The sequence below is a fragment of the Eulemur rufifrons genome, chromosome 2 (genome assembly GCF_041146395.1).
Source record: "Eulemur rufifrons isolate Redbay chromosome 2, OSU_ERuf_1, whole genome shotgun sequence".
NCBI lineage: Eukaryota > Metazoa > Chordata > Mammalia > Primates > Lemuridae > Eulemur > Eulemur rufifrons.
Genome location: NC_090984.1, coordinates 40,064,454 through 40,079,575, shown reverse-complemented (window position 1 = coordinate 40,079,575; position 15,122 = coordinate 40,064,454). Strand labels below are relative to the sequence as shown.

Genomic DNA, 15,122 nt, shown 5'->3' with positions numbered 1-15,122 from the left:
TAAACATTAAATGCAGACACATAACAAATTATCCAGCCAGAACTCAATCCAAAAGTGTAATCAGACCACAGGAATTGCTAAAACTGATTACAGCTAGTATTTTCTTTACTAAAGGAAAACCCAGGAAGATAGAAACTGCCAAAGGAAACAATAAAGGCAGTGAAGGGTAGGGCTTAATTGTGAAAGAAAGCAGACAATATTTATTTTTATCATTACAAAGAGATTGTATTGATTTTCCTATTTGTTTCAGAGCATACAAAATGTTCTAAAGACATCCTGTAAATACCACAATAATATGCCTAATGTATATTAAGATGCCAGGAGAATCAAAAAAAGGTGGAGTTTAATAATACTTCAATTAAAATGCACTCACACACAAATATCTGTGTATGTGTTTTACTAGAAAATAGTTAATCATATAATATAGAATTTTAAAAAGAACTCACTGATACCTAAAGACAATAATAGAACAATGTTTAAAGTATAATTCTGTAATAAAATATAGATAGTTCTTCAAATGTTTGTAACTAGTAAAGACTGACAAAAAAACAAATCCAAGTTTGGCAAAAGAAAATTACACGTGCATGTTTTGCTGACAGCCTTTCAACGTGACATCTGGATTTTTAAAGCACAGCAGAAGCCACCCTATGCAGATCATTTTACTACTTCAGCCTTGGGTTTTCCTCACTTTGAAAAGTTTGTGAAATTATAAAGTCAAATTTACATTTATGTAATTTCATCCAAGTAGAGGTCCATATTCACCAGATGGAATTACAGAAGACTACTGGGATAGGTAGTATTGTGAGGTGGGAGTGTGCACACACGCTAACACACATACTCTCACACACATCAGTTTCAATGCACATGCATCTGAAGACGTCCACCCAGGCTTTGTGTTGAAGTTAAAAATATGTGTATACTGAGATTTATATGCCTGTCTTCACTGACGCAATGTTAATTATTGGATTTAATTTGGTTGAAAATAGTATTAGTATTATATCATTGCTCTGATATTTTAAAAAAGTAGAGAGAGGGCAAATGCAGACAGATGGCCAAGTAAAAAAGCAGATGTTGACTTAAACTCCCCAAATGTAGTGCTACCATTGAGTTATTCTGATATATCCCATTGAAAAGATCTTTTAGACTAACAGGAGTTCTTAAACTTTTCCATACCATGAACCCCTTAATTGGTCTTGGGAAGCCAATGAACCGATTTTTGCAATAGCTTAAAATTTATAAAGAAAATACATAGCATTATAAAGGATATTAATTATATTGAAATATCATCAGAATATAAAAATAAATATATATGTCTCTGTTTATGTCAAAAAACATAAAAAGTATAATACACCAATGAAATTGCTCCAGTTATTAAAATAATGGTGAAACAATGATGGAATAATACTTAAAAGAATGGTTTATTCAAAGGCTCTAGAAACAAATATTGGAAATACCAAGTTAGCTGTGCCTCAGCATAGTTTGGTCTGTGAAAACGATCTTAGGCTCAAGGATGCAGAGACCAACCTTATCATAATTATGGTGAAAAGTGCTATAAAAAATGGCCAATAATTCTCAACATCGTGGTTATTTCAAAAGTTCTCCTGCATACTTCTTGGAAAAATCCAGTTACCTGGGCCTACACATAGGTTGGTCTAGAGAACGATCCTGGAATCCCAGCTGATGAATCAAATGATTCTTAAAATAACGGTGAAAGGTGCAGATCCTGTTTCAGTCTAAAGACTGAAACAGGATCTGCACCTTTCACCTCCCACACAAATGCGCACTTCTCATCTCTGTGGAGAATCAAATCAAAGACAGGACTGACAGAGGCCCTGCACTGGCCACCCCACACAAAAATGTCCACTGCAACGAAGGATTCCTATACAAACAGGTGAAAAATGCTCTGGTTCTTCAAATAATGGTGAAATGATGGTGGAATAATACTGAAAAGCCTGGTTTCCTCAAAGGTTCTAGTACCAAGTATTGGAGATACCAAGTTATCTGGGCCTCAGCATAGTTTGGTCTGCGAAAACAATCTTAGGCCTAAGGATGAAGAGACCAACCTTATCACAATTATGGTGAAATGTGCTATAAGAAATGGCAAACAATTATCAACATAGTGGTTTTTTCACTCTTTCACCCTAAAGACCGAAGGAGGATCCGCACTTTTCACCACTCACAAAAAAGCACACTCCTAACCTCCGTCAATAATCAAATCAAACATAGGACTGACAGAGGCCCTGTACTTGCCACCCTACACAAAAATCTCAACTCCAACGAAGGATTCTTATACTAACGGGTTAAAAGTGCTCCATTTCTTAAAATAATGGTGGACCAATGGTGGAATAATACTTAAAAGAATAGTTTCTTCAAAGGCTCTAGAAACAAGTATTGGAAATACCAAGTTAGCTGGGCCTCAGCATCGTTTGGTCTGTGAAAATTATCTTAGGCTCAAGGATGCAGAGACCAACCTTATCACAATTATGGTGAAATGTGCTATAAAAAATAGCAAACAATGGTCAACATAGTGTTTTTTTCAAAATTTCACTCTAAAGACCGAAGAAGGATCCCCACTTTTCACCTCTCACAGGAAAGCGCACTTCTCATCTCTGTCAATAATCAAATCAAACACAGGACTGACAGAGGCCCTGCACTTGCCACCCCACACAAAAATCTCAACTCCAACGAAGGATTCTTATACTAACGGGTTAAAAGTGCTCTGGTTCTTAAAATAATGGTGAAATGATGGTGGAATAATACTTAAAAGAATGGTTTCTTCAAAGGCTCTAGAAACAAGTATTTGAAATACCAAGTTAGCTGGGCCTTAGCATAGTTTGGCCTGTGAAAACTATCTTAGGCTCAAGGATACAGAGACCAACCTTATCACAATTATGGTGAAATGTGCTATAAAAAATAGCAAACAATGGTCAACATAGTGTTTTTTTCAAAATTTCACTCTAAAGACCGAAGAAGGATCCCCACTTTTCACCTCTCACAGGAAAGCGCACTTCTCATCTCTGTCAATAATCAAATCAAACACAGGACTGACAGAGGCCCTGCACTTGCCACCCCACACAAAAATCTCAACTCCAACGAAGGATTCTTATACTAACGGGTTAAAAGTGCTCTGGTTCTTAAAATAATGGTGAAATGATGGTGGAATAATACTTAAAAGAATGGTTTCTTCAAAGGCTCTAGAAACAAGTATTTGAAATACCAAATTAGCTGGGCCTTAGCATAGTTTGGCCTGTGAAAACTATCTTAGGCTCAAGGATACAGAGACCAACCTTATCACAATTATTGTCAAATGTGCTATAAAAAATGGCAAACAATTATCAACATAGTGGTTTTTTCAAAAGTTTCACTCTAAAGACTGAAGCAGGATCCCCACTTTTCACCTCTCACACAAAAGCACACTTCTAATCTCTGTCGATAATCAAATCAAACACAGGACTCACAGAGGCCCTACACTTGCCACCCCACACAAAAATCTCAACTCCAATGAAGGATTCTTATACTAATGGGTTAAAAATGCTCCAGTTCTTAAAATAATGGTGAAACGATGGTGCAATAATACTTAAAAGAATGGTTTCTTCAAAGGCTCTAGAAACAAGTATTGGAAATACCAAGTTAGCTGGGCCTCAGTATAGTTTGGTCTGTGAAAACGATCTTAGGCTCAAGGATGCAGAGACCAACCTTATCACAATTATGGTGAAAAGTGCTATAAAAAATGGCCAATAATTCTCAACATAGTGGTTATTTCAAAAGTTCTGCTGCATACTTCTTGGAAAAATTCAGTTACCTGGGCCTACACACAGACTGGTCTAGAGAACGATCCTGGATTCCCAGCTGATGAATCAAATGATTCCTAAAATAACGGTGAAAAGTGCGGATCCTGTTTCAGTCTTTAGATCCACCCCTTTCACCTCTCACACAAATGCACACTTCATTTTCAATTAAATTCAACAAATATTTGTTGACTTCTTCCTATGTGTCAGGTGCCGTATTAACTTCTAGGAATGGAGCAGTAAACAAGACAAGTACAATTGTTACCCTAGTGATGTTTTTAGGCAGCAAGAAGGACTGATATTAACCTCAAAAGTTTAAGTATGAGAGGGAAGTACATTGTGATTGTCCTATGAGAACAAATAATAAAAATCTCCCTCACATGAATACTTATCAGGGCATCTGAGCATTTTAGTATATTCCATATACCACTTGCTTATACATTGCCTTATTTTTTTTCAAATTGTTTCAAAGGTACAAATTTTCCCTGATTATACTAAAAGCTCTTTAAGGAAGAAGGCCAAATGTGATAACTCTAGTATGCTTCACAGTGGTATGCATTTCATCAGAACAAAACATAATTGTTGAACTCAACCATTAATAAAAGGGAGAGAGGGAGTGAAGGAGTCAAGGACGTTAAACCTTAATTACAAACTGGTATGATAACTTAGGAAGGAATTACAACAAATAAGTTAATATTTATTCAGTGGTAGCTGCTATTAAGAGATGGTGTCTTTGGGGAGTTAAAACTTGACTTATGGAATACAGAATGAAAAGGGTGGACCACAAATTCAACCCAGGAAGTCTGATTTCCAGTGCTCTTGTTCATAACTCCTCTGGACTTAAGAAATCAGTTTGACAATTATATAAATATTTAGTAGCTAAGCTGCAAAGTTTATATACACAAACATGGATATACACATGCACATGTGTGCATGTACATACACATACTATATGAATCAAAATCACAAATGATAGTGTAGCTGTGATAACTGGGGCCAAGGAGAAAGAAATAAAGATTCAAAAAATAGGCAGTAAACTGAAAATATACGTTGAGTAATAACATCAGTAATTATTATAATAAAGAAGAAAGGGGCTTGGAAAAGGTAATATAGGTAAAATCCTACCCTATACTTTAATGTATCCTATTTTTCTTTTCTAAAAACAATCATCCCAAGAGGGTTCCATCTCTAATCTACCACAACAAAATAATGTGGCTTTGAGAAAATGACATACTGGAGAGACTATTACCTACAGGATGTGGCGTCCCCAAACCTACCTTTAACACACACAGAATGAAAACTGTACGCCGGTTATGCTGACGAGGCAGCCAACACAACATAATTTTGCCCATATAGCTACTAAGTAGCGAACTTCATGAGATAACCAAGAAAGACTGTCCTTCAGAGTGGCATAGTTTGTTACTAGTATAATTTTAAAATTTTATTTTATTATGTATGGTAATCTTAGACATTGTATACTATAAAAGAAGAAGAGCAAGTAAAACCTGTGAACTAGAAAATTATTTCTCCATGTAGTAAACTTGTATGATCTTTTGGTGTGGCACATATTTCTAGTCTATTGGGGCAACTATCACTATATTTCTGGGAAACTGTGTCCTGCATGTATTCTATATATTCCTCACCCTAAACAATTAGAGCAAACTCAACTCTATAGTGGAAGATTAAACAGTGGATATTTTCTAAATATATCTCCTATTAGCTATTAGTTGCCAAAAAGCATCCTTCTTAATGTTTTAAAAATTTTCTTTTTAAGACTATGTACTATGAAACCATGGGAGAACAAATGGTTTATTTATATGACATCATTGCAGATCGAATAATTTTCTAGCTAACTGCTACTAATTCCAATAAGGAAAAGAAATTAACAGATGGGAAATTTAACACCTGTGGGGAATTTTCTAAATTCTGAAACCTGTTATCTTCTTCCTTACTTCCTTAATGCCCTATGAATAGGCTTTGCTCCAATAGTCTGCTGATAAAGTGTTGTTGGTTTTTTTTAATTTGCTGTGTCTTTTTTCCCCACAGAAACCATTTCATAATCAGAGACTAGGTCCTTAGGCCATGCTATAGTAGCGGGGCTTTCTGCTCAAGGTCACACAGCCCATGCTACCTGAGCAGGAAGTGGAAGAAATTAACAAAAAGAGACTCACATGGACTCTGAGTTCTATCCACTCATTGGCCAAAGACTTCAGTCTCTTTGACCTCCAAGCTCCAAGCTGCTTCTGAGATTTCCCTAGGTCTGAAATCCACTGTGGATATGATATTATAAATATTCCTCCTGGAGCCCAGCAGAACCCAGAAAGAAGAAAGCCCAGCTCTCCAACATGAATTGTGGGATGTGAACTCACAGCTGCCCGTGGTGTGTGCACAGATATGTAAGAGCTTCCTGAGCAGGGGAAAAATTTGAGCATTTTGTTTTTTGGTGACTGTCTTCCCGTGAGCTCAGGGAAGGCTGCCCTGAGCAGTGATACAGAGCTTTTTTCTCTCCTCCCTTCCCATCAGCTGTCGCTTCTGCTATCACAGTGCCTGCCACTAACAGTCTCCCCACTTGTAATTTGCTGTTTCTAATCTGTCATCTGAGAAATCAGATGACCAGAGCTGTTAGAAGTCTGTGTAAATTTAGAGCCAAGCTTGGAGAGATAGCCAGAGACCCTCTCCTGCAGGAGAGCTTGCAGCAGGTTTGCTGGCAGCCATTTCCTTTCTTTGCAGAGCTTTCCTTATCTGACTCCCTGCCTGACAGTCTCAAAAAGCTAACCCCCATCTGCAAGAGGTGCTGCTATTGTACCATACACGGAAGAAAGAGACATACGGTCCAGTGCCTGTGCCTCCCCTGGGGACCTTCAGACTCACCTTCTGTGTCCCATTTGCTCACTAGCAAAATGGGTATAACCATACCCATTCTGCTTACCACACAACTCAGGGAGCTATGATGGATTAGAAATTATAAACTGCTTTAAGGATGACTTATTATGAAAAAGAACAATCATCATTCTCAGAGGCCTATAAATTAGGGCTGTAGGACAAATGGAGCCTGCTGCCTGTTTTTGTAAATACAGCTTTATGGGAACATAGCCTCGCTGTTCCTTTTGTATTGTCTGTGGCTTCTCTTACACACACCAAAGGCAGAACTTCAGTAGTTGCAACAGACATCAGATGGCCCACAGAGCTGAAAATATTTACCAGCCAGCCCTCTATAGGAAAAAGTGTTACTGAACCATCATGGCAAGAAATGTTTTATTTTTAAGCAAACAAGGTTTCATTATCCCACACAAAAAAATATGCAGTCGCCTAACATGGTGTATTTCATAACATAGGCCACATGCTTAACAAAAGAACTAAAACATCAATACCAGTTTTATTAATCACACATAAATTCATTATACAAGTTTTCTGCTAGGTAAATTCATCACTGTGAACAGAATAGTCCTCACAATTATTTTAAAATCAATTCCTAAAAGAATAATTAGCTCAGAGCTGAGATTTATTTCTGATAAGTATTTTAGGGGGAAAAAATCAGTATTACATTATCCCTATTGTGTCTCACAGCAATGAGGGCGACCAAGCTGCCCAGAGTTGTCACTGCCAAATACACCGTGGGAGCTCAAATATTAATCAAAATGACATCTCCAATTTTTTCCCTTCCTAATCAGGTCTAAACATCATGAGACATCCGGCAAATCAATAAGCATAACTGGATGCCCTCATCACTCCCAACCTGGTAGCACTACGTTTTTAGTTAGAAGACAAGGGCTTTCAGCGTTACGTAAATACCTCTCTATTCCAGTTGTTTGCCTCTTCCACGAGATGAACGTGCTCAGCTGTGATTCCAAACTTTACCCTGGAATGCATCTGGCTGTGCCGCCTATCACAGAGACACCCCTTACCACTTCAAGATACAATCGGCATGGAGGTACATGACCCTAGAATATGCTTGGGTGCTCTACCAAAGGCACTCATGGGTAAATTGAGAATAGAGTGTTTATTTTGTGAATAACACATCCAATCCTCTACACCCGAGGGAGGGTGGCACAGGGACTGACCCCATACCCCACATCCCCCAAACTTCCACCCAGACAGACTTTTGGCAGGTTGAGAATTAATTACTTTGGGCTTCAAGCCCCATCCCCACCTGTTCTTTCTAGGCCCTTTTCCCTGAAACTCTTATTCCACTGACACCTCCTATTTTCTCTCTATGGGCTCTGGAGTCACTCTAGTGCTGAAAGATCTGATAAATACCTTCATGTCAATTTATTCCTCCCTCATGTACTTGGAGAAGGCAGAGTGCTGGAGAAATGAAACAGAATAGGTCTGTTCACACATGGAACTAAGTTTGCATCCTGTAGGGAGAAGAGCTGCAAGCAAAGCTAAATGGCCAAAGCCCAGGAAAAACTAACTGGAGTAGAAAATATGCAGACCTACACCTGAGGAGGTTCTCATGCCCTGTGAACTCCAGAAAGTCTAAGGGAGACTTGGAGCAGAAAGCCAAGGACCTGCTTGTAGTTGGGCAGCCATGATCTGAGTCCCTGCAATTTGCCAATGTTCAGGTTAACTCATTTGTACTCAATCTACTGAGGCCCAAGAACATTTGGGTTAATTTACTCATTAATTCACTCATTCGTCATTTATTCATTTATTTGTGTATCAGATACATCAGTGAAAAGGCACATTCCATACCCTCATAGAGCTCTTTTCAGTTAACTGCTTTGGTTTTAGCTAGTATTTTTTTCCTGCTAACTTTATGAAAATGAAAATGGAAAAGCTTCCTAACCCCAGAGTTTTTCACCTTTGTAAGAAAAGGATAAAATAGAAATCAAGTACAATAAACATGATGGAAGCATCTTAGCCAGTTGAATTTTCCAACTTAGAAAAGAAAAAGTAGTTCCTTAAATTTTAAGCAAAATGGGAATTGCAGAGGTTAAAGGCAACCCACACCAAAGCCAATACCACAAACAAGACTAAAAGGAACAACACAAACTCATTCAAAAGGCATGAGTGTGGTGGGAAAAGTGAGGCCATCCGCCACCTCCACGGGGTGTTGTGGGGCTCACATGAGGTGGTCAGTGGAACAATGCTTTGAAAGGGTAAAGGGACACGTCACAAATGTGAAGGCATTGATATAATTATTATTATAATAATCACGTTATCACCAATTATAAGCTCCATCTTAGGTTGAGTTGAGGTTGTCTGTAACTATTAATGTAGGTAACCAAGAGATTGCCAGAGTCTTTTGGAAAAAAAAAATTCTACAGGTTATTTTGGCACTAAACATCTGTGTATTATTTGATGGCAATTCTAAAACAAACTTGTTATAGGAAATAATATAAATTGGTTAACTATAGGAGATTCCTGAATTAAAGTATGGTGTGTCCATAATGGCCACTCCATCGATTACTGTTCATGTGACAACTCACTCCACCCTCTCCTACTCCTCTGTGTCCTGTTCTGTGTACAGGGAGGCTGATGCCTAGAACTGAACATCCTTCCCCTTTGACAGCCAGGTGGATTAAACCAATGGAGGTGACTGCAGGAGGAGAAAAAGAATTTCTTCCAACTCTCTCTCTGTTTCAGGCCCTCATTCCTGGAAGGAGCTATTTCTCCTTCATGACTTCAGGGAGGGACCATTCATCCCTGGCTTCAGGTCTCACGGGGTTCCAGTAACACTATTTTCTCCTCTTGTTGCTTGGTAAGAGCCTCCTGATGCTGCCAGTGTCTGGGTGCCGGGGGGCCTCACCATCCATCCCTAGTGTGTTCCCTAATCCCTGCCCACACTCCTATAAATAATCCTTTCATTAAAGTCTGTTAATTTCACACGTGTGGGTTGAATTCAGCTTCCTGCCACCACCATGACTGAAATACAGTATAGACATCCATTTATTGACATGAAAAGACGTCTGACAGAAAGTAGATAAAAATATTAATAACACTTATCTTTAGGTGGTAGGATAGGATTATTTGATTTTCTTTATGTTTATTTTTCAAATGTTCCACAACACTTGATTATGTACTTGGGGGTGTAAAAAGAGATACAATTAAAAAACAAAATAGGAATAAATATAATCTCAAAAAGTACTTATGGTTTGGCTTTCCTCCTTTACTTCCCACACATCAAAAAACTGTATGGAGGAGGGACACGCTTGTAGCCCTGGCTTGGGCGGGGCAAACAGCATTACATGTAACCAAAATGTTTGTACCCCCATAATATCCTGAATAAATGAAAAAAAAAACGTAAATAAAAAGTTGCATAGTCTGAAGATATCCTGATGGGGCAAGGGGATCATGAACACTTGTGAGTGCCCAGACATTTCTTTATTCTTGTTAGATTCTCTTAGCTATGAAAAATATGTTTGGTTACTAAGTGTTCACAACTGAAAATGCAATTGTACACATTTATAAGCACATGTCTTTTACAGAGTCAGATTTCACAAACAGAAGTCAAGATTTTGCTGCACTCTTTAACAATAACAGTAACAGTTAACTATCACTAAGAGCTTACCATCTACAGGTACTGTTTATAAGCAAAGTAGGTATTAGCTCATGTATTCCTGACAGGAAGTTACTATTATTATCCCATTTCACAGATAAGGAAATTGACAAGCAAAAAGGCCAAGTAATTTGCCCACGGTCATATAGCTCTTTATTCACAGATCTTGAAGGCAAGCCCAGGCTTTAGAGTCTATTTTATCCGTTATACTAAATTACCAATCAGATCAATAAATTACTTAAGAATTCTAAAACTCTCCTAATTTTGTGTATATTGTGCAAAGAACAACCAGAGCCCTCAAACTGGTTCATCACTTATTAGCTGAGCAATCTTGTCCATTTATGTATCAGATCTGCAAATTCTTCACCAATGAAATGGTGAATAACACCTACCCCAGAAGCTGTGAGAATCTAATGGGAAAATGAGCAGGAAAGCCCATCAAAGCTATAAAACAAGGTACAAATGTAACTCACTGTTATGTTGCGTGCTCTAAATGCTAGTACATTAGTCATCATCGTTAACACACGACAGTCAAATGTAAAGAAAATAGCAATTATTTTGGTGAAGTGTGGCCCTAAACTATAATATTATAAACTATCCAGTCTGTTAATAACACCCAACATAAAACCACCACTGATTAATCAATAAAAATCACGCAATAGTTTCAGTGAAATGTACTCTCAAGTGAACTCCCCTGACTCACATTCATTAATTACCTCACCTTATTTGATATGTTCCCAGCATTTTCTGAAATGTGTTACTCTCAATCTTTAGTCAGGTAGTAAAACTTTTTAAAAAATCTTGAAGTTCAAAATGTACATTCTCTATGCTATGATACTGAAAGTTCAATCTGAGCCACTCAGTTTTCAGTTTCCCTGACTCAACTTCTTGGAGTTTTATAATTAATTATATTCCATTATTACTGATCATCAATTAGCTCAAAATGTTGCTGAGATGGTGAGTATGCTGAAGAAGGCAGAATTTAATGATAATTTGAGACCAGCAGGACACTAAATTTCTCTCTTGTTAATAATTAAAGCAGATAACTTATGTTTTTATTTATAGCTTCCAGAAATATCCGGCTCATTCCTGTGCACTGCCCTGTCAGCTAATCATCAGTTGGTCAGGATCTGACTTATGGCATTGTGTTTTATTTTCCACACATGCCTATATCCAAAGTCTTAAATGTAACCTAACCAAAGGTTAAAGCAAGTGGAGTCGTCACTGTGTCTTCTGTGAAACTTTCCATCTGGCCAAATGCTTGTATATCATAAATATATAAAGGACAAAAAAGTAGTAAAATTTCAATTTACCTGTTTCAATTTCCCAGATATAGACAGAGTCATCCGCACATCCAACAATTAAAAAATTCTCAATCGGGTGCCATTTTATCATCCTCACAGGGAAAAGGTGCTTCCGGGCACGCAGGAGGCACCTCTTCCCCTCCAGGTGAAGGAGACCCACAGAATGGTCACTGCACACACAGCAAATTATCTGATCACCCCTTAGCTGTGGAAAAAACAACACGCTTGTGTAAGGAAACAATCAAATGCTTTCTTTATGATTAAATCAGATTTTCCCCCCAGTAACATAAAAAAATTTTGTTAAAGCCCCATTTCTGCTTTCTGCAGTACCTCACCGCACAACACTCTCTAGAGGAGCTTTAAACACCAAGTTTAAACTCAGCAAATTATCTGGAAGGTCAAGAGATACAAGTAAAAAGGAGAATTCCAGGGCAGATCTACTTATAAGATAAATGAAGGACTTGACCATCACTCAGCAGATTCAGGCAGGGAGGCAGACCTCGGAAATAATGCAGAATAAAATAAACCCCAGAACTAATTTGTTGCCACAAAAAGAAGCTATTTGTAGACACGAGCTTAGGCCCAAGGGTATCGTGAGCTGATATTTTCCACTTAAAGCCTCAGAATGTGATTTGGTGCTGTTCCCAGAACTGTACACGTTCTAATCCAAACAGGAAACTTGGTGTAGACGCAATCTAAAAGAGGTAAGCATTAGATAGTTCCCACTGAATGCACAGTCTCAAAGACACAAGGACCGAAAATAGGCTCACAGGACAATGGTCCTTGACACACTTTTTAAAAAGTCAGCATGTGGTTACCTTGAACACAGTTTAGGACAATGACCATCCATGCTGGCTGCTAATGATGTAGCCAGAAGTTCAGTTGTTGTGTTTAGAGCATAAGTTGAGATCCCTTGAGACTCTCGGTACTCATCATTATCCTCTGTGGGGGGCAGGGGGAGAGATGGGGTACATGTTTTCTCTCCCAATTATTTTTAAGTAGACTATAGAAGTCCTGGGGGGAAAGATCGCACAAGGGCAGGAGAGATAGACGTGGAGCCCAGACTTGTAGAATGGATCAGATGTCATTCCTCCTCGCTCATCCTACCTCTTGGAGAACCTGCCCATCCCATAGCTTGTAGAACAGGCAGCCCAATGTGCCTCAGGAAACTTCCATACATACACACACCCCCCACGCAAACACAGCTCTCATGGCCAGGAGCACACATACGCCAGTGACCCACACTAGCCCAATCACATTCTGTTTTCCAGGCCTTTGAAATTATGAAGCTAAAAGAATTCATAGGAAGAAGCAAGAGAAGGGAGTAATCACAGCCAAACAGACTCTTTTGAGCTAGGGGACCTTGGTTTCTGAATTTATGGTCAAGTTCCACTGAGCCCTTGCTGTAGTGCTGTCTTGCATGTCTGAAGAATTGCCTCTATACCCTTTCGATAAACTCCCTTTTTATTGGACTTGGTTTGAATGAGTCCTGATGCTTAGAGTTAAATCATCTATGACTGGCAGGAGTAAACAGGGTCAGGAGAGGAACTGACTTGGACTGCAGCCCTGGAGCTGGAAGAAAAAAAATAACTGGAAAAAGGAGGAGGAAAACCTCATGAATAAAAGGCACATCAAGGAAGCCCAAATCACCAAATGGAAGCTTTTTTAAAAAACTTGACTTTGTTTCACTGTTTTGTTTAATCATTTGTGTTGCTAAAATATTGCTTTCATTATGTCTTACTGTAAATTTTCTCCAAGTTTAATTTGAAGCTGATTTTGTATAATATTATTGAGAAATATTTTTATAAGACATAAACTAATTTACAAAATCATGTTACTTGTGTTACTATTACAGAAAAAGTTATAGAGGAAACTCAAAAGTTGGTTGTGTATTTGAAACATCAGCTCTACCAAAGCTGAATTTAAGTTGACATTTCATGAGAAAATTATACCTAAAGCTGTTTCATTTTGCTCAGGCTAAGTTAGATGCTCATAAAGTTGTTAAAACTCATTATTTGTTAAATACATAAATGATCAAATAAAAAATCCATTTAAGAAAAAGAAAATGTCACTATTTATCAATATGATTAGAAATAATTGAAGATAAAATTTAATTTCTAATTTATAGATTCCTGTATTGTTTTTCATTGAACATTTATACTTTTATTTTTAAAAACTCCATTAAAAATTAAGATATAGAACTAGGGGAAAAAGATAAAAGTATAAGTACTTGAAGTGAAATAATTACATGGCTTTTGTAAAGCTAAGAAATAATTAACTCTTCACTTTAGAGCCAAATTTTCTACATGTTATAATAATAACATAATTCATATAAAAATATTAAAAAGATATATTAATAAATTTAAATCTTCCAGTTGTATTATGGGTACATACAACATTTGATTTTCTTTTCTGTGTGAATATGGGTTATTTTTTCTTGTTTTATTAAGTGTTCTGTAATGTTATATAACTTTAAAATTTTTGTGTTATATTCTATTCTTTGTCTTCACTTACTCTGAACTTCTCTGGTGACATCAAAAGACTTGTTACTGGACCAGCTTCCAAAAAGAATTTATGCAGAATCTCTTCAGCAAAGATATCCCACCAGATGACACATGAGTCTCGATCCCCCGACACCATCCAACTTTGGTCTAATTTTGAAGAGAGACCATGTGGATAAAGTAATGAAGTAACACTTCGATGATGTCCTTTAAGAACTTTGTGAGGGGAGGAATCTGAAAAACAACCAAACCCCAAATACTACAAAAGTTATTTTTGTTCAGGAAATAGTTCTAAGATTTTCTTTCATAAATTTTTAACACACGGAAATTGCACATAATGCACCTAAGAAAATCAGTGAACAACCCTTAGACCATCTCAAAAGGCAAGTGCCTCATCAGAAGCCAGACTATGCTTTTGAGGAAGCACAGAAGTTGGTTGCTTATAGTCTATTAATTCTTTAAGGACATTAGTAAGTTGCCAATTCTGGTGCCATGAAATAATAAACACTATTCTAAAAGAAAGAATAATTCACACATTTTGCCTCCACAAATTACCTAGCTCTACCTCTTTGTTTACAGATAAAGTATCTGAGGCCCAGAGAGATTAAGTGACTTGCATCCAAGTGTGAAAAGGCAAAGTATAATGTTCAAGAGCATAGCTGCTTTTATTTTTTTCACTGAGTCTATCACTTACTAGATGTGTCACCATGGACAAGTTTCCTTTTCCCTCTAAACCACAGATGTTGCATCTCAAAATTTGGGATAATAATAGTCCTTACTTCAGCTACAACTACTGTGTGAAATAAATAAGAAACTGTCTGTACTTCTTAGCACTCTGCTTGGCATTTGGTAGGCATGTGCACGCCTCAGATCCCAGCTGTGCTAGCACACAGCACTACTGACACATGACTCTTCCCAGTCTCCACACTGCTTCTTCCTTCCCTATAAGCTATGCTCCCCCAAATAGGAGAGGACCATAAGCCACAAACTCTCTTTATTCAGATTGAAATTAAATCCCAAAGAATCA

General features: G+C 37.6%; 1 protein-coding gene across 1 annotated transcript in view; it reads right to left on the bottom strand.

The window, feature by feature from the left end:
- The window catches only part of WDR72 (WD repeat domain 72), a 180,931-nt gene that overhangs the window by 139,791 nt on the left and 26,018 nt on the right, over positions 1 to 15,122 (bottom strand). Inside the window, exons 11-12 of the mRNA XM_069459662.1 lie at positions 14,109 to 14,329; positions 11,604 to 11,799 (exon numbers count right to left, since the gene is read on the bottom strand). Of these exons, the coding sequence (XP_069315763.1) occupies positions 11,604 to 11,799; positions 14,109 to 14,329 (417 nt within the window). The remainder of the gene's footprint in view (positions 1 to 11,603; positions 11,800 to 14,108; positions 14,330 to 15,122) is intronic.